The sequence below is a fragment of the Mytilus trossulus genome, chromosome 9 (assembly GCF_036588685.1).
Source record: "Mytilus trossulus isolate FHL-02 chromosome 9, PNRI_Mtr1.1.1.hap1, whole genome shotgun sequence".
Taxonomy (NCBI): Eukaryota; Metazoa; Mollusca; class Bivalvia; order Mytilida; family Mytilidae; genus Mytilus; species Mytilus trossulus.
The window spans coordinates 7,597,236-7,624,375 of record NC_086381.1 but is presented as its reverse complement, the minus strand read 5'-3'; the positions used below and the strand labels follow the sequence as shown (position 1 = coordinate 7,624,375).

The following is a 27,140-nucleotide window of genomic DNA, read 5'->3' as shown; positions in this document are numbered from 1 at the left end:
CCTCCTTGCCTGTGCAATATGTATTAAACTCGTTAGGCAGAATATTTTTTAGGAATACTTGCATAATTCTTTAATCGTACTAAATTCTGTATTAAGTTTATATCTATTATAAAAATGTCTTATCTTGATTATTGAAAAGGGTGTCAAATTCTTCACTTGCATTAATATTGATATAAACAACACGCATAGAGGAATAGGTTCGGTAAGGTCCTAAAATGGCCCCCTTTTAAGATACAAATTCAAGTTAGGATTTATTGACCAATATCACAATGAATCATTGATAATGCAGTGACTAGTTAGGAAATATGCCTTTTTGTTGAAATTTCCGTTGCTGCGTTTTATTGATGACCTCACAAATATTATTTATTATGATTGCAATGAAAAAGTCAATGAAAATGGTTAAATGTCAATTAATTGATGGACAAGCACCATTAAGCCAATAAGTCGACAACAAAGATCTTTTAAAATAGTGTTGATAGAGACATTTTTCATATTTAACTTTACATTTAGTTTTTCAACGCCTGTGCTACATGTTTGCTGGTCCTGAATTTTGTTAAAACCCGGCTGATGTTTTTCAAACTTTTACAAAATCTCTTATCTTGACCTATTTTAACATGTTTAAATGCTTTAGAAAAAAGACTTTAACAAATATAGTTTTATTTAACTTTTTTTAAGTCAACTAAACACATTTTCATTTTGTTACATTGAAATTTATAATCGGGGCCAAATATGCCTACTCCTTTAATGCATAAGAGCACTATTCTGGATTTGCTTTCATCAGGAACGCTTAAATCCGATTATTTGAAACCCAATGATGTATTTAAAAAACCGAAACAGTTGAAGAGCTACATAATAAAAAAAAAAAAAACATAGGATAATAGCAAACGGACTTTCAGTTTTGGAATCTTCATTTGAGTTCGATAATGTAGTTTTTTTTCTTTTCATATATTTCTGCCTGAAAAAGGTTAATAATTCGTATTCAAACTCTTTAAGAGTAATATAGTCGCCGTCACGAAAAATTGGCACCATGATTTTTGTCAAACTTTCTTAAATATCGACCGTGTTTTCTCGAGATCATGTTTTTCAATTAGCAGAAGTAAAATCCTATCCAAATTTCCACTACTGTCCTGCCTTTTATTGTGTTTGACCTTCACATTTTTCAAGATTGTTTACATTGTAAAACCGCCATCTTGGTTTCTATGAGGATCCTTTACTACATAGCATGCATTACTCTCCGGTAAAATCATTGTCGTTGACGATACAATTGCCCGCGCTATTTACGTAAAGATGACGAAAAGCTCAGAGAAACACAAACAAAATGGAGAGCACTTGGAACTCCACGGCAACACTTCCGGTAATAACAATGTCGGATTCCACCATACAAAATAATCTTGGATTATGTGAAGGTCGGGATTATACTGTGCAAACACAATAAAAGGTAGGACAGTACTATATATTCAGATTGGATTTTTCTTCCACTTATTAAAAAACATGATTTCGGGTACACGCGGGTTATATCACAGGGGCTTGTTACAATTGCCGGGTTTACTATCCATACGAACCCCTAAAAAAACACAAGGGAGGAAGCTAATTTGCGACAATGCTTCAAATTATTGTTGTAAATTTTTTCTTAGACTTTCACTTACTTTGTGACCTGGATAAATATGTTCCCACTTGAATTATCTCTCCAATGACATATATTTGTTACCTTAAGTAACCTATATAACTATTGTAATCCTTAAAACAAACTCGACATTTCTGAAATAGAACGAATCGAGGCCCTAAATTTGAAAATGAAAGTACTAAAACGACACCTGTCGGAAAATATATTTTCGGCACTCTCCGGTGTTTACCATAAATGTTATGCTTTTCGGAAGTCAACGGTATTTTTGATTTCAATAATGTAAAAATTGGCGGGAATTTTTCGGAATATACTATCTTTCATCCTCATATATATGTAAACTCCCGAGACAGCCGAAAATATATTTTCCGGTAGATGTCGCTTTAGTACTTTCATTTTCAAATTTAGGGCTGCGATTCGTTCTATTTTAGAAATGTCGAGTTTGTTTTAAGGATTACAATAGTTATATAGGTTACTTAAGGTAACAAATATATGTCATTGGAGAGATAATTCAAGTGGGAACATATTTATCCAGGTCACAAAGTAAGTGAAAGTCTAAGAAAAAATTTACAACAATAATTTGAAGCATTGTCGCAAATTAGCTTCCTCCCTTGTGTTTTTTTAGGGGTTCGTATGGATAGTAAACCCGGCAATTGTAACAAGCCCCTGTGGTTATATTAAAGAAAATTTTGACAAAAATCATGGTGCCAATTTTACGTGACGACGAATTTTTTTTAAAGGCATTGATAGCATAACTGGTGCCTGAATATTTAAATGGATATTTTATTTTATAATAATGTCAGTTGAAAGAAGAATGAATTTGCAAAAATTAAATGTTCATTTGCCTCGTCAGTTAAACAGATTAACTTCCTTGTTGTGATAGTCGCCAAGTGACAAGTAAGTAGCAAATTTAAAATATACATTAACTTAACTCTTGGTGGATAATTTCATTACCATAATTCTTCAACTACTATTTTATTTTATTATCGCTAAGTGACTTTCAAACATGTTAAATCATACGATATTCCCGTGCATTCATTTCCTATAATGATTTTCTTGATAGAGGGTTACTGCTCACAAGGAAGCTATTAAACCAACGGTTCCAAATGGTGAAGTTGAAATCATCCCTTCGTATATTTTACGGACTTCATTATGAGTTTTTTTACCGTTATGGCATTTTGATCGAGCGTTGCTGCAAACAAGGAAGCTATTAAACCAAGAGTTCCAAATCAAATGGTGAAGTTGAAATCATCCCTTCGTATATTTTATGGACGCCATTACGAGTTGGTTGACTGTTATGGAATAACAGTTTCACAAATGATATCGGAAATGTTCCTTATGTCGTAACTACAATCTTCTTCCCTTTCATGAATGTTACCTACTGAATTAAACTATTTACTGGATTTGTTATCAAATAAGCAACACGGCGGATGTCACATGTGGAGCAGGATCTGATTCGCCTCCGGAGCACATGAGATCATCCCTAGTTTTTGGTGGGGTTCGTGTTGTTTATTCTTTAGTTTTCTATGTTGTGTCATGTGTACTATTGTTTGTTTGTTTGTCTATTTCATTTTATGCCATGGCGTTGTCAGTTTGTTTTACATTTATGAGTTTGACTGTCCCTTTGGTATCTTTCGTTCCTCTTTTATATCACTGGATTTTCTTTTTATTTTATGATTAAACAGTAACGGAAATGAAATGATAATGAGCTTTAATCCAGATTAATAACTTACATTCATGAACGATCGCCTACTTATTTTTTATTAAATAAAAACATCAATACAGTATCCGAATTTAAACATAAATACAAATCTATGTACTTTTAACATTACCATCATATTTGTACTGTAATGCCATATCATAGTTGTTTATTGTATTTTAAATTGTATGTAATCTTTATTTATCATTATTATTGATGCATAATTATTGTTTATTTTTAATGTAATTATTATTGTATTAAGAGAGCCTTATTGAAAATTGGTGTAATCCAAATGAGTTACTCTCTCTAAATAAAGACATTATTATTTTTATTATTATTATTACTTAAATGTACGCCTTGCATTTCCCTTTCATGAATGTGACCTACCGAATTAGACTATTTACCGGATTTGTAATCACATAAGCAACACGACGTGTGCCACATGTGGATCAGGATCTGCTTACCCTTCCTGAGCACCTGAGTTCACCCCTAGTTTTTGGTGGGGTTCGTGTTGTTTATTCTTTGGTTTTCTATGTTGTGTCATGTGTACTATTGTTTGTCTTTTTCATTTTTAGCCATGGCGTTGTCAGTTTGTTTTAGATTTATGAGTTTGACTGTCCCTTTGGTATCTTTCGTCCCTCTCTTGAATTTAGCCTTTCATAGCTGTATTATTGCAATTTAGGTAGTGCAACCACACCAAGCAGGTGACGACGTTGTTTGCGCACATTCCAACCCATATATATACGTTCATGCATATTCTATGTTTGATAGGTTTTTGTGTTGCATTTACTTTATTTTGGTGTGTTTCAGTTTGTCAAGGTCTGTTTTAAAAATAATATATTTTCTTTTAAAATGTCAGACGGATATGCAAAACACACTCACAAATTCACTCAGTATTGTGTGATTAATAATAACTGCATATTATTGATCAGCGTAACATGACCATGATGACGAGGAGATACTGACCTACTTAATTACACGTGTTCAACTCCGTCTTTTGAAATAGTAAGTCTGAAACAAATGAGAGACTATCAACAATATTTGTAGTTGCCGTTCGCTCCCGTGGTTTGGATTCTTTATCATGCGCCCCATTGGTCATCGTCTGTTTAGAGATTGTTCAAAAGTAGAAATTATAGAGCTCATGTAAACAGAACGTTTTTCAATTAAGTCAGCAATGTTTTGCAATAAAAATGCATAGTTTTTATACTTAAAAGAGGGACGAAAGATACCTAAGGGACAGTCAAACTCGTAGATCTAAAACAAACTGACAACGCTATGGCTAAAAATGAAAAAAGACAAACAGAAAAACAATAGGACACATGACACAACATAGAAAACTAAAGAATAAACAACACGAACCCCACCAAAAACTAGGGGTGATCTCAGGTGCTCCGGAAGGGTAAGCAGATCCTGCTCCACATGCGGCACCCGTCGTGTTGCTTATGTGATTACAAATCCGGTAAATAGTCTAATTCGGTAGGTCAAATTCATGAAAGGGAAGGGGATTGTAATTACGACGTAAGGAACATATCCGATATCATTTGTGAAACGGTTATTCCATAACGGTCAACCAACTCGTGATGGCGTCCGTAAAATTTACGAAGGGATGATTTCAACTTCACCATTTGGAACTCTTGGTTTAATAGCTTCCTTGTGAGCAGTAACCCTCTATCAAGAAAATCATGATAGGAAATGCAAGCACGGGAATATCGTATCAATTGGGAGATATATACCCCGTATGCAGGTGCTGCTGGAATGTTGCTACTTAGAAATGGAAAGTTCACAATTGGAAAGCTGAAATCATCTCTTTTGTCGTAAAGTTTTGTCTTCAACCGACCCTCATTGTCAATTTCTAGATGTAAGTCAAGATATGAAGCCGACTTAACTGTATCTGTAGTATCCTTTATCTCCAATTCGATGGGATAGATGCGATCCACATAGTCACCAAATTTTGAATTGTTTAGTGAAAGAGCGTCATCTATATAGCGGAAAGTAGAGTTAAAGGATATTGCTAACTTCTTATCTTTCTTCCTAAGAAGTTCCTGCATGAAGTAAGCCTCATAATAATAAAGAAACAAGTCAGCAAGTAGAGGGGCACAGTTTGTTCCCATTGGGATGCCGACAGTCTGTTGAAAAACACGTCCTCCGAACGTAACAAATATGTTGTCAATCAAGAAATCAAGCATTTTGATAATATCGGTTTTAGAGATTATACCACGTTCTCATCGCGCTTATTCTGCGACCTCACTACGCTTATCAAGATCTTTCTACGCTCTTCTCGTTCTCACTACGACCATACTACAAGTTATGCGATTGCAACACGATCTTACCACGCTTCTACTACGATTAGAGCACGTTCTTACCACGATTATACTACTTTCCTACCGCGATCTTACTACGTTCTCAGCAATAACGTCAACATCGTGTTCTATATCAATTCAGATAAATTCCTTTTGCTTCTGATTAATTCGTAGATGTCGCGGAAACAATACAGTCATGCCACCAAAATCTACTGGAACACGTGGGCGTGGTGGGAAGGGTTGATGTAGAGGAAGAGGGAGCAAAGTAAAGTATACTGATCAAGCAGAGATGTCGAACAGAACAATCCAACCTAAATTACAACCTATTGCTGGTCCATAAAGCTCAAATGACGATATTTTCATGAACGATAGCAGAGCTGACACAGATTAGTCAATAGATATAGGATGATGTGGTATGAGCGCCAATGAGACAACTCTCCATCCAAGTAACAATTTGGAGAAGAGGTTACTAAGTTTTAAAACTTGTGTCTACCATTTGTCATTTTGAACAATAAAATATATTTAAATTAAACTTACAATTTTTAAGAATAAACCATTATATTCCAAAGTACGGCTTTCAACACGGAGTCTTCTGTTACACCGAACAGCAACCTATAAAGGGCCTAAAAATAACAAGTGTAAAACCATTTAAACGGGAAAACCAACGGTCTAATCTATATAAAAAAGAGAAGCATGGTTGAGCCGTTAGAGCAAAATGGATAATTACATACAAACAAAAAAAATCCAGGTTGCTTTTTGTTTATATTTCATGTGAAAATGACAATGAGTATGATGGTCGTAGTATGAGCGTAGTCAGGTCGAAAGAAGACAAAAAGAACGTGTTGAGGTCGACAAAGGCGTGCTAGAATCGTACTATGGTCTTCAACAGTGTGGTATAGTCATAGTGGAAGCGGAGTTGGGTCGCGGTGAGAACGTGATGGTCGTAGTGAGGTCGTTATAACGTCGCTATGAGATCGTAGCGCTGTCTCTCTGAATAGAATCATGCTTTCGCTACGATGGTACAGCGAACTTTGCGATCTGACTACGATCTTGGTACGCTCACACTACGCTTCTATTACGACCTGATTTTGCCACAACCGCACCACGATTGTTTTGAACATGTTCAAAGTTAGCCACGCTCATCACGATATTGAAGACCTTATTACGACCTTACTGCGATCTACACGATCATACTGACGTTAAGCACGTTATTGCGTCAATGCCGTGAAATGCGACGGAGCAATTTGATGAATAGCTCTTCTATGAAAACTAACAAGTTCAGCTTTATGAAATTTATATCCATAGATTAGGCAGGTATTACTGTTTCCAAAAATATTAAAAATGTTCTTAAACTTTTCATAATAGTTTCAAATAATGATACAAATATTACCAAAACGTCAAAAATATGCGTGTCAGACGTAACAAATTATTCGCAAAATAACTTTTGCGGGAATTTTTGTGGTCTAATAAAATGTTTAAAATCCGCGAAAATTCGCATGAATGATAAACGTCTAATATAATTTATGACGCCATTGCTGTTTTTTGTGTTGATTGAACGGTAAAAATTTATTTTTTCAAAAATGAATAATCCTCGCCATGGTCAGGTTTCTGAAAATGGTAAGTTATCAAAATTTATCGCTTTTTAAAATATCAGATGATATAAAATTTTGTTTTTATAAATTATTCCTACAAATGTGCTTAGATAGACCATTTCGAATCCGGAATTTTACAGCACTCGCACCACAAATAAAAACGCATTGGCCTCGGGAAAATGTCTTGCAAGATTGTCCGATGTCGAATTACGCCGCTTTTTACAAAAACACTGTCAGTTTCAACGTCATTGTATTAAATATTCAATTTGTAGCATATAAAACAGTGCTTTTTCGTAATTGTGCTTTCACCCCACAATACGATAACATACTTTTTGATAAGCTGTTAAGTCGAAATGACTTTGTTTTTTAACAAATCAAATGTCTTGCAAGTTTGTCCACTGAGCAATTTTCTTACGTTTTGAACGTTTTCGATTCGGGACGCTATACATATATGTGTTTTCAAATTATTTCTAAAAGTTTGTTCTTTGTTTTGGTGTTAAACACCACATCATGTATAAGCGACATTTGTTGTATTTTATTGACCTGTCATCAAAGGTAGGAGAAGCCGGACATCAGGCGACCTTAAGTTAAAATAGTTGCAATAACTGTCGATTAGGATCGGAGTCGAACAAATCTCGCCACGAGCGTACCTTAAAATTACCATGCTTTTTATCACTTTAAATGAACTCATAAGGCCAATCTTCCTTCTAGGCCATCGAAATTGAAAGCATTTCGTATTATCATATGATATATGAACGATATTTCATTGTTTTTAAATAACAAGTACGGTTCGATTTTATTTTTCAAGATCAGAGGACGAAACAAAATAACCAAATTACAAATTTCGAAAATAGATAGAATCATAGAAACCACGATAAGAACTGCAATATATAAAAGTAGTTATAATCAAATAGAAAATGAATAATTATCTAAAATGAGAAAAAATAGGTAAAATATTAATAACAGAACAAAAGAATTTCATATCCGAGACAGAGAGAATTAAATATTGTAAAGAGATAAAGAAACTAAAAAGAAAAGAGCAAAAAAATAAAAGTTACAATAAATATAAAGAAAAATACAACACGTGCCGAATCAGAAGTCCGAAAAGTTGATTTGCTTGCGTATCTACCAGTAGCAAATATTTCATACATATTCAAGACTTTGAAGTATCCAAATCGATCAAAAATGATTACAATCAAAACGAACAAAGTATACTCGATTACCAATTGGGACACAATATCGTGCGTAACGTCAATACGATCATCAAGATTTGCAACTTTTTTCACAGATCGTAGTACGATCGTGGCCCCATTGGGACTGCGGTATTAGGACTGTTTGTCACCATATCTCGACAAAAAAAATATGATTGAAGCTTCTAACGTGTGAACTTTTCATTTGTATGAATGCAATAATCCATCAGCGTCTGCATGTCGAGCGTAATCTTCCAGATTGATATAATTATCAAAGGTACCAGGATTATAATTTAGTACGCCAGACGCGCGTTTCGTCTACATAAGACTCATGAGTGACACTCATATCAAAATATTTATAAAGCCAAATAAGTACAAAGCTGAAGAGCATTGAGGATCCAAAATTCCAAAAAGTTGTGCCAAATACGGTTAAGGTAATCTTTGCCTGGGATAAGAAAATCCTTAGTTTTCAAAAAAAAAAACAGGAAATTTATAATGATTCCAGAGTGTGCTGTTCCTATTATGATTTCCTTCTAGAGGATTAAGTCTGACAAACAAATTTATAACTGCAAATTCAGAAATTATTTCGATGTTTTTATTATTGCGAAAAATGCGACAGGATTATAGTCACAATAATTAAAACTCGCATTTTGAAATGTTTGATGTGAATAAAAAAAAATGACAAAAACGCAATTATAAATGCACGGAATAATTTCTGAATTTACAGTTATCAAAACCATATTATAACTACTAGTATACGACTATAACATCGATTAACTACGGTTGCCTTGAATAAAAGTTCATTATCTAGCCTACCATTCGTAATTAATAAATATGATAAAAAAAAAAAGGTTGTGTATTTTATATCCATTATCTCTTAATGCAGTTGTGGAAAAATAAATTAGAAAAAGACCTTAGACTTTCAAATGGAAAATAATTAAATGATGCAAATATAACAGTTTCTTTTATGATGGGAACACAGGTATCCTATTTAATTTATATCCACTTGAATTGAATATACACCTCCATAATGGTTTATAATTTTATGCAGTTAGATATTTAAATAAAAATGGTAATTTTACCCCCACTCCAATAAACCTTCAACGGGTGTTCCACAAGTGAGATTTATCTCCACGTTCATTTCTTCTTGGTTTGTTTTATTGGCATATGTATTATTCTTGTTCTAGTTATCCAACCATTATGGAGACATCCAAAAGAATTAAATCTGAAGATGGAGAAGAAAGCTCCTCGAAGATATCGTTATCCGCGTTCCATATCCAGGATTTGACAATCAAAATTGGTAATGAAAATCTGTATGTAAACAGAGACCAGCTAATGGCAGAGTCGCCAGTTTTCAGAACCATGCTTACCGGAAACTTTAAGGAGAAGAACGCTCGTGAGATTGAACTTCATGATAAAGACCCAACAACATTTGCACTCTTTCTACAACACACATTACCTGGTTTCGATGGATTGATTTTGTCTGGTAATATTAAAAATTAATTCCATTAAAAAGTAGAGTAATTAAAAAAAACGGAGTGTCTGTCGTTAATAAATATTTATTTTTAAATTTGATATACAAAATTAAATGTGATAAGAATCTATACAAGATCATATGCTAAGAGATTTTAAAATGCAGAGACTGTAAGGTAAATTATAAAAAACTCACTTATCCCTTTCGACCAGGTGAAAAATGTGAAACTTTTCAAACAAGGAAGACTCAACTTGTTTTACGAAAATATAGTAAACGAAAATCAAAAACGACAGACAGCAAACCATAGGCTGATCCAGGGGGGCTCTCTTCCCTTTTGTGGGGAAAACATTGGTTGGATAGTGTATGTATTCACTGAAACATACCTGGAGTGCCCCCTTTAGATCTGTCAGTGGGTTCTAGATCCAACACTGCAGGCTGATTACAATCATTGAATCACATGCTCTTGACTTGGGCTGGGCACATGAAGAATGTAGCGCGATTTATTAAACATAGTTGTGACTTACCTGATACTCTAGTCTGACGTAATAGCAGAAAACAGATAGAAATCAGTTGGATAGTTTTACTCATTAAATTTTCACGAACAGCCAAAAAACCCGATTTAATAACTACAAAAGGCACAATGTACCAATATAAGAGTATTCATAGAAACTGGAAGCTAGTTAAAAGTCAAAATACAAAAGCAGGTCCTTAATATTGACTGAATACAGACCCATACATTTTCACAGTTTGTATGCAAGTTATGTTATGATTTGCTTATGAATTTGGGAAAATAATTACAATAAAAGATAATATTACAAAATTATCTGTAAGGTCTAATGCTTTCATATAATCATCGTCTACACCTCTATACCAAAATGATTTTGTTATATAAATATGTACACGAATAAGAACCCGTTATTAAGAACAATAATAGTGGTCCAATTTGTTTTGAGTGAAAACTATCAAAAACAAGTTCTTTGGCTTTGAAATCGAAAATAAGAAAGTATTATAAATCCCGAAGATGTTTATATTGTCAGTCTTACATCAGTTTTCATATGTTTGAAATATGTCTACCATTTTGGAGACGAAGGTCATTGATGACCAAAGCTAATTACATTAAGTGAAAAACAGCTAAACTTGCCAAAATATCCACATTTGTAGATCGTGCTACTGATATTAAGGAAGATTATGCTACATAACTTTTTCACAATGATTTGATTAAGATATTTTTTTAGTAAAGTCTAAGACTCTTTGCTGATATGTATTTTAAAAATTAATCTTAAGTAATATGGCCATTTTGTGTCAAATATAAATATTAAGACATGTTTATGACGTTATATTAACATATATCTTCACTTAAGTGTACATTTTATATTATCCTGTTCATTTATCAAAAAGTTAAACATTACTTTGAAAGGTTTGATAATCTTAAAAACTTTTTACAATTTCAGGCAAATGATGACTCTAAACATATTACCTCGACCTTTTTCAAAATGTTCTTCAAAATAAGGATTTTCTACAGTTAACAGTGCATCATTATGACGTCATATATCGTCTGTTCTAATGCAAAGGACGTTTTTGACATTTTGACATTTTGTAATAATCATATATAAACATTTTGTAATAATCACAAATAAATATATTTCGTCATCAAAAGTTCAAATTCCCGGAATTCTAAGACAAATTATTGATTTTTCGTAAACATACCATCATGTTCTTTATCAATTCACAATAATATAATGATTGGCTCCCAGATCAGATTCAAGTTGTTGGTATTCCAATAACTAGTTATGATTATTTAAATATTCCTATAGTCGGGACCTTGTTGTGAATGACTTTAAGCACACAACAAATAATGTATATGACTTTATTTGCAGAATCAACAGCTCGGCGTATTTTGCCATTATCACACGAGTACCAGACAGATATATCAAAGATCGACAAGGTATTGGCAACATGTACAGGTCAAAATGAATACAAATCTGTAGACAAGTTAATCGATCACATTTTGGAAGCTGAACTCTACACTCTATCAAAATATTTAACAGCTAGCATTCAAAAAGCGAGCGAATTCTCTCCAACATCGTTTGAAAGAAACCGGATATTTCATAGAATATCAAGTGATACAAAAGCAAACATTTTCACAATGAGATGTAAAGCCATGGAATCAGATATTTCCAATTGCATGGATGGTTTACAAAGATGTGTACCTCGTAGATTTCAATGTACAAACCAGGATTGTCATGCAAAACAAAAGGTTAGAGAGGCAATAACTGTAATCAGTAGTTCAAAATATATAAATTCTTCATGAAAGCCGGGATTTGCTACTAAAAGAAATTGATTGTTATTGACTTTTAATTAAATAATTTCAATTTTTTTATGTCATTGAAGATAATGTTTTACAGTTATTGAGCCATTTTTTTATTACATGCAATTGAAAATTAATAAATATTTTTTAGGAAAAATAACATTTCAATTCTATTCAATTGCATTCATGGTTTAAAGAACGTAGGAAAACATAAGTTTGTTTATGAATATGATTTGTATAATATGAATAGGATTCTATCAGCATGTAGTATGAAACTGCTAACATAACACATTGAAAACATAGTGATTATTTACTGGGCTTAGTTATTTTAGGCCTTCTCATTTATTTATACATTGTAAATGTAAAAAGACATTTATACATCTGGTGTCTATTTTTGACAATATTTATCATGGAATGATTTTTAATTACTTCTCTAATCCTCTTTTACCGATTAAAAAGTTTGGACATTAATTAGACAATTACCTCATGATTGATATGGCACATTCATGATAATTTTACCAGCCTTAAAATGTTGTACCCCAGACTCGTCTACAAAAGACTCATCAGTGCTGTTCGAAGTAAAATGAAATAAAACACGACGAGGACCCAACATTTCGAAAGATTTTGTGAAATACAACTAAGGTCATCTTTTTTCGGGGGAGAACATCCGTAGTATTTCGAAAAGTGCAATGTTTTATGATCCGTTTATTTATAACTGCCCAGTTCTCACAGGTTAAATGTCTAACTGACTTTACCGGACAATAATCCTCTGAAAATGCGAAAAAAAAATTCCAAATAAAGATATAATTTAACATTTTTAGAAGGAGCTAATACACTAATTTCAGTATTTTTGGCGGCATCTAAATGCTGAAACTAGTGTATTGCCCCTTTCTAAAAAGATGTTGAACAGGAACGAGGAATAGAGTTACCTTTTTTTATATATATTTTGAAAAACCTTTAAGAATTTAAGATCATTATTGCTCTTCAACTGGTTACTATATATTTGGCCTTTAACTTGATCGGAGATACACGTATGAGTATTTTTGCAAACAAAAAGTAAACACTCTGGCGTAAAATACAAATTAAATAAAATTGAATATGGAAATGGAAAATGTATCAAAGAGACATCAACCCGACCATAGAAAAACAACAGCGGACAATTTTGTTTTGAATTTTTATGTTGGTTTATGAAGTCTAATATTGCTATATCCCAATTAGCTGGTCTTGTCAATGCCCATGGTCGTGGCAGTATGTGGATGGTACCTTCAACCTTAAGTAAATGGATGGAATTTGTTTTCCTCAAAAACGTATTAATATTTTATTTGAGGAGGAATCTGAATGAAAACGAAGATGGTAGCAATAACGAACTAGAGGTAGAGGCTCTTAAGAGCCTGTGTCGCTCACCTTGGTCTATTTGCATACTAATATTGAACAAAAGAGACAGATGGATTTATGATAAAATTGTGTTTTGGTGATGTGTTTGTAGATCTTACTTTACTGAACAGTCTTGCTACTTACAATTATCTCTATCTATAATGAACTTGGCCCATTAGTTACAGAGGAAAATATTTTAATAAAATTTACAAAATTTATGAAAAATGTTCAAAATTGACTGTAAAGGGCAATAACTCCTTAAGGGATCAACTGACCATTTTGGTCATGTTGACTTATTTGTAGATCTGACTTTTCTGAACATAATTGCTTTTTACAATTGATCTCTATCTATAATATTAAAGATAATAACCAAAAACAGCAAAACTTCCTAAAAAATTACCAATTCATGGGCTGTGAGCAACCCCATAACCGGTTGTTAAATGCACCCTAGAAAAGCAAAAGCATAACAAAACGCACATTAAAATTAAGTTCAGACGATGTAACCAAAGAAAATAAACAAAATGACAATAATACATAAATAACAACAGACTATTAGCAGTTTTACTGACATGCCAGCTCCAGACTTCAATTAAACTGATTTAAAGGTTTAGTTCCTGAGGTGAATACTGACATTTTTGTTCTTTATAAAGAGTATTTCCATTGACATTGGATGTGTAATAGTTCAAATACCTGCACGTATAAGAAGTCTGCATGTTGAGCTATATTTACGAATGATGTCCTTATACCGATGAATGCATATAAACTGTAAAAGTTCAAATGAGGATATAACCAATCAAAAGATATTTTAATGGATAAATCTTAGCAAGGTTTATCATAGAGGGACAGAACAGTTGACAGCACAGGTAGCTATTTAAGCCAACATAAATTACTAATCAAAGCGCTGTAAGGACTGTAGGCAGTAAATCAAAAACCGAGGCAAACATAATTATGAAAACTGTGGCAATATTAATGTTGCTTCAATTTTTTTAAAGATTTAAATAAACAAACATTAAACGTTCATATATAATTGTACATTTATGTTCATTTAATGAATTAAATTAAATCATTAAGCAAATAATTCATATTTTATCAAGGTTTTCAATAGCAACGTATATATCAGGTATATTTTGTTCATGTCATGAGTCTTGAGTTAGCAGTTGTACAAATTTGCAATGATTGCAGTTCTTCTAGCTATATATAGTTGATAGTAATTGTTTGTATTAGTTGACTGTAAGTAGTTCAAGTTGACTTTAGTACGAGCTTGTAAAAGTATGAATGGACTTGCTTCCCTGAAAAGAAAACTGAGTTTGTGTTCTACAGTACAAAAGTTATGAGACACAAATCAGACAAAGGTTTATTACTACAGGGATCAATGGTGAGGTCTGACTGACCTGTCCATAGTAAATGTAAATGACTCCCACCTTCACACAAGTCCATGATGTTGAAGTTTGGAATAAAATGACAGGTGTTAGGTCTAGCAAAGTCATTTGCATATGTGACGCGACTGACGCCTATGAGATTGACCTTGTATGTCATTCAATCTTTTTGAAATGACCAATAGGAATGAATATGGTTTAAAAGTTGACATTTGAATATTTTACAGGTTCTCAAAACACACACAAGAGGGTGTGGGGTTACCCTGGGGACTACCCCTATTTTTCATTTGATTTTTTTTATGTTGTCCCATACATGAATATATATGGTTTAGGGGTCTGGATCTTTACCGTTATCAAGTTTTCAAACAGAAGGGGATGAGGACCCCAGTGACTTCCCCTATATTTCATTTGATTTGTTATATTGTCCAATACATGAATATATATGGTTGAGGGCTGTGGATCTCATCTGTTTCCAAGTTATCAAACAGGATAAGGTAGGGTGACCCTTAGAACTCTCCCTATATTTCATTTGATTAGTTCTTTTGTCCCATACATGAAAATATATGGTTTAATCTAAAGGTGGGGGATCTCGACTGTTTCCAAGTTCTAAAACAACAGGAGGGGTGGGGTGACCGCAGAGACTCTCCCTATATTTTATTTTATTTTTTATTTAGTCCCATACATGAGTATATATGGTTAAGGGGTGAGAATCTCGAACATGAGGGTGCAATGACTCTATAGACTCCCCCTTTAATTCATTTGATTTGTTATATTGTCCACTACATGAATATATATGGTTTATGGGTGGGGATCTCAATCGTTTTCAAATTCTCAAACATGAAAGGGTAGAGTGGCCCCACGAACTCCACATACATATCATATGATTGTCTTACATTCAGATATCATATAATCTAGTTGCACTATATGTGTAAAATAAGAAACTTCCAGCTATTTTAACTGACCCATCAAAATTGAGGAAAAAAATACCCATTGAAATTGCAGTAATATGTTTATACTTTAAAAGCATCTAACATGCTTTACCAAAATGTATTACTGATAAAAAAAATGTATACTGTCACCAGGACCCTATATATTGTTAGCTATACGGTTCCCAGCTGTCACAAAGACTCACGTTGTATTGGATTTTGACATTAAAATTTGTCAAAAAGTAATTTTCAGTTTCAGTACAAAATATTTTCTGTTTTTTTCATTCTTTTACATATATCTTTTGGTTTTCAATTCTAGTGTTTGTATTTATTCACAATGTAATGATGTATTTTGTCATCTGTCTGATTTTTTTAAAAGTTCAAAGATCGCTAAACCCCGGAATTATCCATATCCACTTCCGGGATCAGATCCGAAATTGTAATTTTCTTCTCATGCCGGCTATTTTGTTTTCAATGTTGTTTTTGTCAGATACGATTTTACTCCATTTTACACATTATAAGTCGGCGATTTTCTGTATAAAGCTAGCGGTTGAAGAAAATGAACATCGCTGTCATGAATAATAATGCTAAAAACAAGTTTTGATATCGTTTATAAGGAGGCAAGTAGTAAAGATTTCCCAAATTGCAGAAGTCGTATGAATATTGTTTGTGGTCAATACGTATTCAACTACGTATATATACGTCATGCAGTACTATTAATATAAGTTTAACTGATCACGCTGTTGGCGGCAATTTTAAATTAGAAGACGAAATGTTTGTATCTTTTCAATTTGGATGCAGGGGTTCAAATTAGCGGTGGTCCGAGGTCTGCGACCTTCCACTTTTGCAGTCGGACTTTCTACTTGGTTACTAGGTACGCCCGACATGCCTGACGTACCTTGAAAGAAAATTAAAAAAAATACTTTTCAAACATTTTTACCAAAGTTTTCTTATAAACGATCTCAAACTTATTTTCATCATTACTATTCATGACAGCGATGTTCAATTTTTTCAACCGCTAGCTTTATACAGAAAATCGCCGATAGATAATGTGTAAATCCGAGTAAAATTGTATCTCACTATCTGTCTAAAACAACATTGAAAACAAAATGGCTGCCGCGATATTACAATATCGGATCCGATTCCGAAAGCAGATAAGGATAATCCCGGGTTTTGGCTTTCAACTAAAAAAAAACAGACAGGTGACAAAATACATCTATGCATGGTAAATAAATATAAACACTAGAATTGAAAACCAATATATATGTTCTTAGTAACAGTATAATTTTTTTTTTTATCATTGATAAATGTTGGTAATGCATGTTAAATATTTTTCTAGTTAAACATATTACTGCAATTTCAAGGGGTATTTTTTTCTTCACAATTTTGATAGGTCAGTTAAAACAGCTGCAAGTTTCTTATATAAAAAAAAAAGATGTGGTATGATTGCCAATGAGACAACTATCCACAAGAGACCAAAATGACCAAAACTTGGTAACGGTCAAGATCCCCACCCCTTAACCATATATATTCATGTCGGAACAATATAACAAATCTTATAAAATATAGGTGGAGTTCGTGGGGCCACTCTACCCCTTTCTGTTTGAGAATTTATAACGGTCGAGATCCACAATCTAAACAATATATATTTATGTATGGGACAATATTACATATCAAATGAATTATAAGGGGGTCCCTATAGTCACTGTACACCCTCCAGTTTTAGGACTTGGAAAAATTCGAGATCATCACCCCTTAACCATATATGCTCATGTATAAGACTATATAACAAATCAAATGAAATATAGGGGAAGTCCCTGTTGTCTCCCTACCCCTCATGTTCAAGAACTTTGAAACAGTTGGGATCCCCAACTCTAAATTGAATTCAATGTAGGGGGAGTCCCTGCAGTCACCTGATTGAGAAATTGGAAACCTTCGAGATCCCCACCTTTAAATTAAACCATACATATTCATGTATGAGAACTAATCAAATAAAATATAAAGAGAGTCCTTAGGGTCATCCTATCCACTTCTGTTTGATAACTTAAAACAGATGAGATCCCCACCCCCTCAACCATATATATTCATGTATGGGACAATTTAAAAAATCAAATGAAAAATAGGGGTAGTCCCTATGGTCACCCTACACCCTCTTGTATAAAAAAGAAAATGTGGTATGATTGCCAATGAGACAACTATCCACAAAAGACCAAAATGACACAAACATTAACAATTATAGATCACCGTACGGCCTTCAACAATGAGCAAAGCCCATACCGCATATAGTCAGCTATAAGAGGCCCCAATAAGACAATGTAAAACAATTAAAAAAAAAAGGAACGAAAAACAAATATGTAACACATAAACAAACGACAACCACTGAATTACAGGCTCCTGACTTGGGACAGGCACATACATAAATAATGTGGCGGGGTTAAACATGTTAGCGGGATCCCAACCCTCCCCCTAACCTGGGACAGTGGAATAACAGTACAACATAAGAACGAACTATAAAAATCAGTTGAAAAAGGCTAAGCTCATCAGATAGACAAAAAATAAAAGTGTGTGTGTTTTAAGAACTTGTAAAAGATTTAAATACCAACGCCTAAACCATTTTCATTCCTGTTTGTCATTTCAAAAAAGATTGAATGACATACAAGGTCAATCTCATAGGCGACACACATATGCATATCACTTTGATAGACCCTAACACCTGTCATTTTATTCCAAACTTAGACATCATAGACTTGGGGTGAAGGTGGGAGTCATTTACATTTACTATGGACAGGTCAATCAGATCTCACCTTTGATCCTTGTAGTAATAAACATTTGTCTGATTTGTGTCTCATAACTTTTGTACTGTACAACACAAACTCAGTTTTCTTTCCGGGGTAGCAAGTCCATTCATACTTTTACAAGCTCGTACTAAAGTCATCTTGAACTACTAACAGTCAACTAATACGAACAATTATGATCAACTAGAAGAACTGCAATCATTGCAAATTTGTACCACTGCTGACTCACGAAAGACTGGGTCATGTGCGTTGCTATTGAAAACCTTGATAAAATATGAATTATTTGCCTTAATGATTAATTCATTAAATGAACATAAATGTACAATTATATATGAATGTTTAATGTTTGTTCTTTCAAATCTTTAAAACAAAAGTTGAAGCAACATTGCCAGTTTTCATAATTATGTTTGCCTTGGTTTTTGGTTAACTGCCTAAAGCGATCTCAAGTCGGGCATGTCGAAGCTAGTAACCAAGTCGAAAGTCCGACTGCAAAAGTGGAAGGTCGCAGACATTGGACAACTGCTAATTTAAACCCCTGCCTCAAAATTGAAAATTTTTTGTCCTATAATTTAAAATTGACTACTGACGTATTTCACTACATATTGACGACAAACAATATTCCTTCAACTTTTGCCATTTGGGAAATCTAAACTACTTGCCTTTAGAGATTTTCAGCAATTAAACATTTCATACATTTGTTCTTCGGCAGCTTAGCCAAAATCTCAGGGGATAATAAACTACATAAAGATTCCTAATGTGCCCTACTTCCTATGTGCAACTTCAAAACTTCTGGATAAATCGACGATCATTTAAGTTTTTTCTGATCATATTTTTTTGTAATCAAGAATTAAAAGTATGAAAATGTATGAAAAAGTGTCCAATTAGTTATAAATAACATAACATCCAGCTAGATAATAACAATGGCACATATTTCAGCATTTATTGGGTAGAACACAAATCTAGGGTGCTCACATAAGGCAGCTGAACTGCCTAAAAATCAGGATATTCACCCAATAAAAAATACACAAATAAAACTTTCATTTTTTTTTATTGAGATAACAAATACTGTATACATAAACAACAATTTTTCTGATATATAATGATAATTAATGGACAGGGGATATATATGTAGAGGAAGTGATGTGGATTTCTCAATTTGAAACGATTTTAATATAAAATAAGCTACAAATTCATGTATCTCCGTTCAACATCACCAGAGTATCACATTTGGGGTAAATCATTTATAAATTGTTTGGTTCAGTTTTTTTTTATATAGGTACACATTTCTATCATAGGCTATATGTGTTTTTAAAACAAGAAAGCAAAAGTTTATTTTCCATTAAATTATTTGGGATCAAAAACCCATTTAATAGTACTGTATGAAGAAATAAGATGATATTTCTGCAATAATATTGTTATCTAATTAAAATTTCAAAAAATATGAATCTAATTAAAATTTCAAAAATATGAATAACTGAAATAAACGCAATATAGTGGTTATCACAGAATTTTTTTTTTTATTAATTATCCAAATGCAATATTGCTAAAGACAGCTTTATCAAGAATGAAGTGAAAGTTCTCAAGCAACTCTAAATATTTCTATAAGGGACAAAAATAAAGTTAAAAGTTTAAACCTGATAAATGAAGAGACAAAACTTTAAGAGAAATGAATTAGACTTAAGACAAGCAACAAATGTAATACAGAAATAGCAGAGAGTTGTCTTCCCCTGTCCATGTACTGTGATGAATAACATGATTTATATTTGAGCAAATGTTTGTATGTAAAATGTATGTCACATGTTTTGAGTGTCTATTCTATGAACATAACAAATATGATTTTACAAGTACAGGTGTATGCTAATCGAACAGGTGCACATGTTTCTTAATAAGATTATAGAACTGAAATGTTTTAAAGTCAATAGGCAGATATGACTGACTAACCCTGTGAAGGCTTTATAGCCAGTCAAGGTTATTAAAAAAACTTAAGTTAGTTAGTAGTGACTAGAATTTAATAGAGACAAAAAATAGAAATTTTTACATAAAACAAAAACCTCTTTCATTTCAATAATGATAAAAATACACAGGAAATCGTTGTACTCAAAAATAAAATTGTGTTGCAGACATAAATAGAGTAAGTCAGAAAAACAAAATATTCCCTGGTATGTTGATGAAATTTCAAGCTTTGCACTCTTCTCAGTGTTTCATTTTTTTCTCTCACCTATTGATATTTAAAAAGATTAAAAATTGTCAGAAAAGAAGTATAAATCTTTTGATATCAGAAGATGAGTAAAAACTTCTTTAAAAATACCAGGCTAATTATTTGTTACACCAAAGACACTTTTCATCTTCAGAAACTCTCACACATGTAAGATAGGGTAAACCCCATCATAATAGCAACCTAATGAAACTATGGGTAATGTACACAAATGATATTGAATGTTCACAACACACTCAATCAGCACCTTTAAATGTACCCAGGTATTTTGAACATTAATTTCTTAATAAGTACATGTATGAAGCCTTGAAATATCGTCAACAGCTGTACCTAATGATAAACCTAAATCATATCTGCTTCAAGGCACATTACATCACATATATTTAACATCAATTTCAGTTGTAAGGAAACACACTACATTTATAACAAGGCACATTAATCTATCATTTCTAATATTGAGCCACAATTTCTTTAAAAATTAGTTCTTTTTTAATTTTCCCTATATATAAGAGACAAATAATTTGAATAAAACATAATTTTTACATTTAGTAGGATTTTCTGTTCAATTCAACATTTATTGATAAAAATTTTACAATTAAGCAAATATTGTTAAACTGCTTTTGCAAATAAAAATGAAAAAAACCAACATCTTTTTCAAAATTTCTAAAACTTATAAACAGCTCTCCCTAATTTGTGGAATCATAAATGCAAATTTAAGTTACTAAAATTGTTTTAATAAAAAAAAAAAAAAAATCAATAGAAAGAAAATAAATTTTGAAGTCATGACATATTTAACAACAGGGCGGCACAATCTAACAGTTTAGATATATAATGCCTCCTTTAAAATAAATCCAAGTCTCTTCAAAACCAAAATATCATTAAATTTGATTGCCTTTCATTCAAATAACCTTAAAAAGGCAAAGTTTAGCTGATTGTACATTGCAAATTACCAACTGCAAACTGTATACATTTTGTATTAACAAATATAAAATAACATGAGTTTCCTTGAGTTAGTTTCTTGGTTTTTTTTGGTTTGCCACTCAAACTTTGATTAACCATGAGTTTTTAAATGCGTTAAAAATCACCCAGCATAGCAACCCATTGAAAAAAAATCTTCTGTTTCAACATTCAAAACTTTTTATTCCTATCATGCTCCAGCTGACCTCAGAAAGCATTATATAAGTATAAGATAAATTTTGAAACCTATCACCCTTAACCTGAACTCATGGATATGTACCTGAAGAAAGCAGCAAATCTATTTAAACATAATGGAATATCCATTGCTATATATTAAATAATTTGATTCATGTACAAGACATGCAAGTAGATAAAGTTAGATTTAATATAAATTTTCATAAATTGGGTTGATTTTTAAATAAAATGTGTAAATAAGATGATATTATTAATCTTCATCTTAATTTGTGAATCTGGATAATTTCCAAATTATTGCAGTTTAGTATACAAAAATACATATTTTCAATATCAAAATGTTTACTTTGTACTGATGCATGGAAATTGCATATGTCTTTTCAGAGACAAAAATCAGAATAACCCTTAGCTTAACGTTCATTACCTGCTGGCATATTTTTTATGTTTATTTTTTTGGTATAATTCTTTTTTGTGGATATTTCAGAAACTTTCAAATTTAACCTTGGAGCTAGTAATTTAAAAATCAATGATGATCTTTACTTTACTACATATTTTTTTTTTAGTAACTATGATCTTGACCTAAGGTCGACAGGTAAAAAACTGCAATGGATAAAAGAAAGATAACGTGTTGTTAATGTTAATACAGGATGTAATTTATCTCTAATGCAAACCAAGAAATCTCTTGCACCATACTTATGTGTAAATCATTGTATTCACACCAGAATAATGCCCTTACTATGCTACCATGAGCCTGTTTGCTTCACCTAGCATACTCCTACTTAGTACAATGTAACTGTATATTGGGATTCATTTTCATGGCAATTAAATTTTAAGATTTGTAGTTTCAAACTGGTTTCAAAGGTTTAATATATTTTTTTCCAATCTTAAATCAAATTTTCATTAAAAAAAAACAAATTAACCAACAATTAATGCCCTTGAAAATTTGTCTCATAGTAATATATATTTACAATTTCCACTTTAATATTTGCTAAAAATTGAATTACACAAGAAAACATGAATATCCTTTACCAAACAATATTGTTGAAAATAAAAGTGAATCCCCATTTTTTTTATAATAAAAAATGCACCCAAATAAGTACAAGATTGAATGTTATACATTGTCACCTTTCCCAAGAGAAAAAACAGACATTCAGTTAGATGAAAATAACTTATCTCTTACTGATCATAACTCATTATAAACTTATATACCACATATCAAATTATTTTTGCTTGATTGGACTCTCTTTGGCTCTGACTGAGACATAGTTAAAAATATTTTGAAGCCATTTCATGATGACTATCCTTGTGACGAAAACCAAGTGATGACAATATTTAAATTCAACCAACCAATTGTCAAGGTCAGTTACAAATATCACAGATATATATAGGAATCTTGTAATGAAAATCAAATCTGGCAAAACTGCCAACTGACAATAAATATATACATAAATTATCTCTGTTATAAGACATAACTGATTCATACATAAAAGATAAATAGGAAATCTTACAATTCTATGATAATATGAATTTATACAAATAATGGAATTTGAAACATGATATAAAACAACTACCATTCTTCTTTTAAAACATTGACTCATACAAAGCTGAGTACATACACAAAATAAAAAGTTCCTGAGTCAATAAAACAATATGGAACTGTGTACAATGCTAAAATGTGTAGTTAAATGAATTCTTTAATTTGATTCCTTCTTTTATATTTGGCATTTTTCAAGTAAAAAAAGACAAATAAACATTTCTATCTTCATTTATTTGATAGGCATCATTTCATTTAAATCATATTCCTGCACAAAACATCTAATTCTTTAAAGAACTTCCTTTATTGATGTCATCTAAGAGGCTTTACCTTACAATATATCCATATTTGAACCTTTCTTTGTAATGAAGTATACTAGATTGAAACTTTTTTCAAGTTTCGGTGTGAATTAATTCTTTCAAATCGAGCAACTGTTAGACATTTTGTATCTCATTTTAAAAGAAAAGTTGTGATAAAAAACAATTACCGAGTAATCAATTTATTCTGACCCTTAATTGACAATGACTTTTGGTTTGAAATTAGATCAATGAATCAATTATCAAGCGCACAACCAAGAAAAAGGTTATACCTTACCTATGTAATTTAATTACTGTTATGATCTTTAAGGAAAGTTACAAACTGTTTGAGATATATGACTTTTGTCCAATGTCTGTATTTCTGTTAATGACACCATTTATAATATTCAAGGTCAAACAGCGATAACCTGTTATACAGAACCTCAAAGAAGTGTCATCATCTGTCCAGCAGATGGATGACATATCAAAAGTTTTGAGTTGATATTTTACATTTGAAATATCTGTAGCTGTGAATTCAAAAGTATTTGTGAGGTACAATACTTATTTTCTGGAATAATGTGGGTAGAAATTACACACAACTGTTTTATTAAAATAAAGGCAAATATCTAATAGACATTAATGCAGATTTTGTTTAAAACATAATCATGTATTATTCATTTTAATACAATTTTCCTTTATCCGTGAAATTTTGCGCCAAATAAAGCCTTAATAATTTTATTTTGAAAGTTCAGTACTGAAGGGCAGTAAAATTAAAGATATTGACACAACAAGCTTGAACTATCCTTAATTTTTTTTTTTAAATTAACATTTCAAAAATGATGGATTGCAGATATATTTCATTTTGAAAACTTTCATTATAGATTTAACTTTGACATGTTTCAATGAGATGATTTACAATGAAGTATTAATATTCCTGCTATTTTGCAGGATGATATGCTCAACAACTTTATAAGTACATTGTCAGTTAAATACATTGTCTGAAAATAAAATCAAAAATTGCTGCAAGCGAAATACAATGAACCTGAAATTGTCTTTGGATCAAACTATGATGCACCATTTCATATATATATAAATATTTCTCTATTTGTTTATGTTTAAACATGCAGTCCAGCTGCATAGGCCTCCAGTGTTCAACTCATGTAAACAAAAAGTTCAGGCTGATAACAGAATCAGATCTGTTACTCGGCTTGACTTTACAATAAAAACACCACTTCCTGTGACTATCGTCATTCATTCTGTAAGTATTGTAAGGCATAACTGTCACTGTCAGTAATAATAACACAAGCCAATATCATAATGGCCACGGTAAATCATTGAAGTCTATAGGTCCACCAAGCCCAGCATCGGCTTCTAACAAACTCATGATTATAGACATGGCTGCTTCATCATTGCCATCGTTCCCAGAGATGTTGAGATCCTCAAACACTTGTTGTTCAGCTATTACATTCTCCAAAAGATTGGTTTCTTGTGCACTAGGTACCACTGTAGATGATGCTGTAAATATCAACATAACCTATTATTTGTAAATCCGGAAATTTGGCATGCAATTATTATTTCAATATTTCAACAATCGAAAAATATATAAGATTACTCTTTACAATTTAGGAAAGTCTGCATACAAGTATTGTTGTTAACATACAGCACAATCCATTGCATAGGTTTTTTTATTTTTTGCAAACCAATCCTGTCATTCTAAAATTTATAGTAATAATAAGTTATAACAGACTAGGTGAACTGAATTCTTCATCTCATTTTTCTTACCATAAATATTTTCTCTTACTTTTGAAAAGTAAAGTTTTTTCCCCCTCATCCAAAACTTTTTTTTTCATCTGATTGGAAAGAGTGTGTGTTAGGCAGATTTAACAGATGATGGTCAATTGTGTGTAACTAGAACACATAACTCCTGTCCCAGAATGAAAACATCAGGTGCTACAGTAGTCTTTTGAAGGCCTCATCTAACCAGAACAATTTTAATTCTTATTAATTTTGAAAACATATTTTTTTGGTTGGAATATTTCTGCACTTCTCAGAGAAGGTTGTCTTCTGATAACCAGCAGAAAAAGTTCAGACCACTCAGTTTTCATTTTCTGAATTTTCCCTTAACAGATTCGTGATACTTAGCAATACACCTTATCATTATTTGAATTCAGTCTTAGTTGACCTGAGAATCTGCCCCGCTTTATATATTGACATCATACACCAATCACAATCACTGTCCGGTAATGGCAGACAAATAGCAATAAGGTATATTCTGATGACACTTAGGGTGCCTATATATATAATATAAAGTACTTGCCTGTTTCAGGATGATGTGTAAGACCATTTCTCGGCACTCTTGGACTAGTTCTTCCATTACCTGAGAAAAGGAAAATTTTCAATTATAACTTATTTGTAAGATGCAAATCTTTATTATCTATCTCTGTAAACTGTTGATACATCTAGAATAATGGTGTTTTTTTTATTTCATATTTTGATATTGACTTTATCCACAAGAATATCAAGGGAGCCTGCTATGGCGAGCTGATATTCGCTTGATGAAGTTAGTATAAAAAAATAAAATGCCATTATTCTTTTTCCGTCAATATGTCTTAACTCTATGTTATATGGTAAAGAATATGAAGGAAAATGAAATAATAAGTAAAACTGCTTTTACGCGTACAAAACATTGGGTTTGTTAATTGGTTGTATGAATTAAGTTGCATGTATTTCATTCTTAAACGGAAATGATGGACAAGACCATGTGACGTTACTGCACTGCTACATGACGTCATTGCCTAATATTTTCGAGTATCATGTCCTGTTCATGATATTGAAAATATTAGGCAGTAAGATCAAAGAAATGTTCTTATTGCAAAAATAAATCTATATATCATTGTATTGTTAGCTTACTTCAGATGGTAAAACTTGGAAATAGCATACAATATAGCAAAGGAAAAGAGAACCATAGCTGCAACAATTTTAGGGCAATAAGGAGATTCATTAAATTTGCTGGATGAAATTCCTTTATACGGTGTATTACATGTTTTTCCATATTACTTCATGAATAACTTGTCAATTTTATAAGTGTTATTTTAGGAGTTGAATATATATCCTAATGACACAATAACAATTTAACATGATGTGGTGCAAAATTATTTTCCTCATTTTTTTCAGTTATTCAGTTTATATAAGAAAATTACTGCTATTAATCTCTTTAGTCATGATAAGACCTATGATTTAAGATACTATTGACTGGTAATGTATTTACTTTTAAGGTCCAACCATCTGTCT

At 32.0% G+C, this 27,140-nt stretch overlaps 1 protein-coding gene across 2 annotated transcripts; it reads left to right on the top strand.

The window, feature by feature from the left end:
• Window positions 1-1,316: 1,316 nt before the first annotated feature.
• LOC134685052 (BTB and MATH domain-containing protein 38-like) lies at window positions 1,317-12,655 on the top strand. Of its 2 annotated transcripts, none has more exons than XM_063544434.1 (3): window positions 1,317-1,438; window positions 9,590-9,888; window positions 11,754-12,655. In XM_063544434.1, the coding sequence occupies exons 2-3, from the start codon at window positions 9,603-9,605 to the stop codon at window positions 12,185-12,187; spliced, it is 720 nt and encodes a 239-aa protein (XP_063400504.1). In that variant the 5' UTR covers window positions 1,317-1,438; window positions 9,590-9,602; the 3' UTR covers window positions 12,188-12,655. The 2 variants fall into 2 exon arrangements, with proteins under 2 accessions (XP_063400504.1, XP_063400503.1); XM_063544433.1 differs by lacking the exon at window positions 1,317-1,438 and adding an exon at window positions 2,380-2,518.
• Window positions 12,656-27,140: the final 14,485 nt, after the last annotated feature.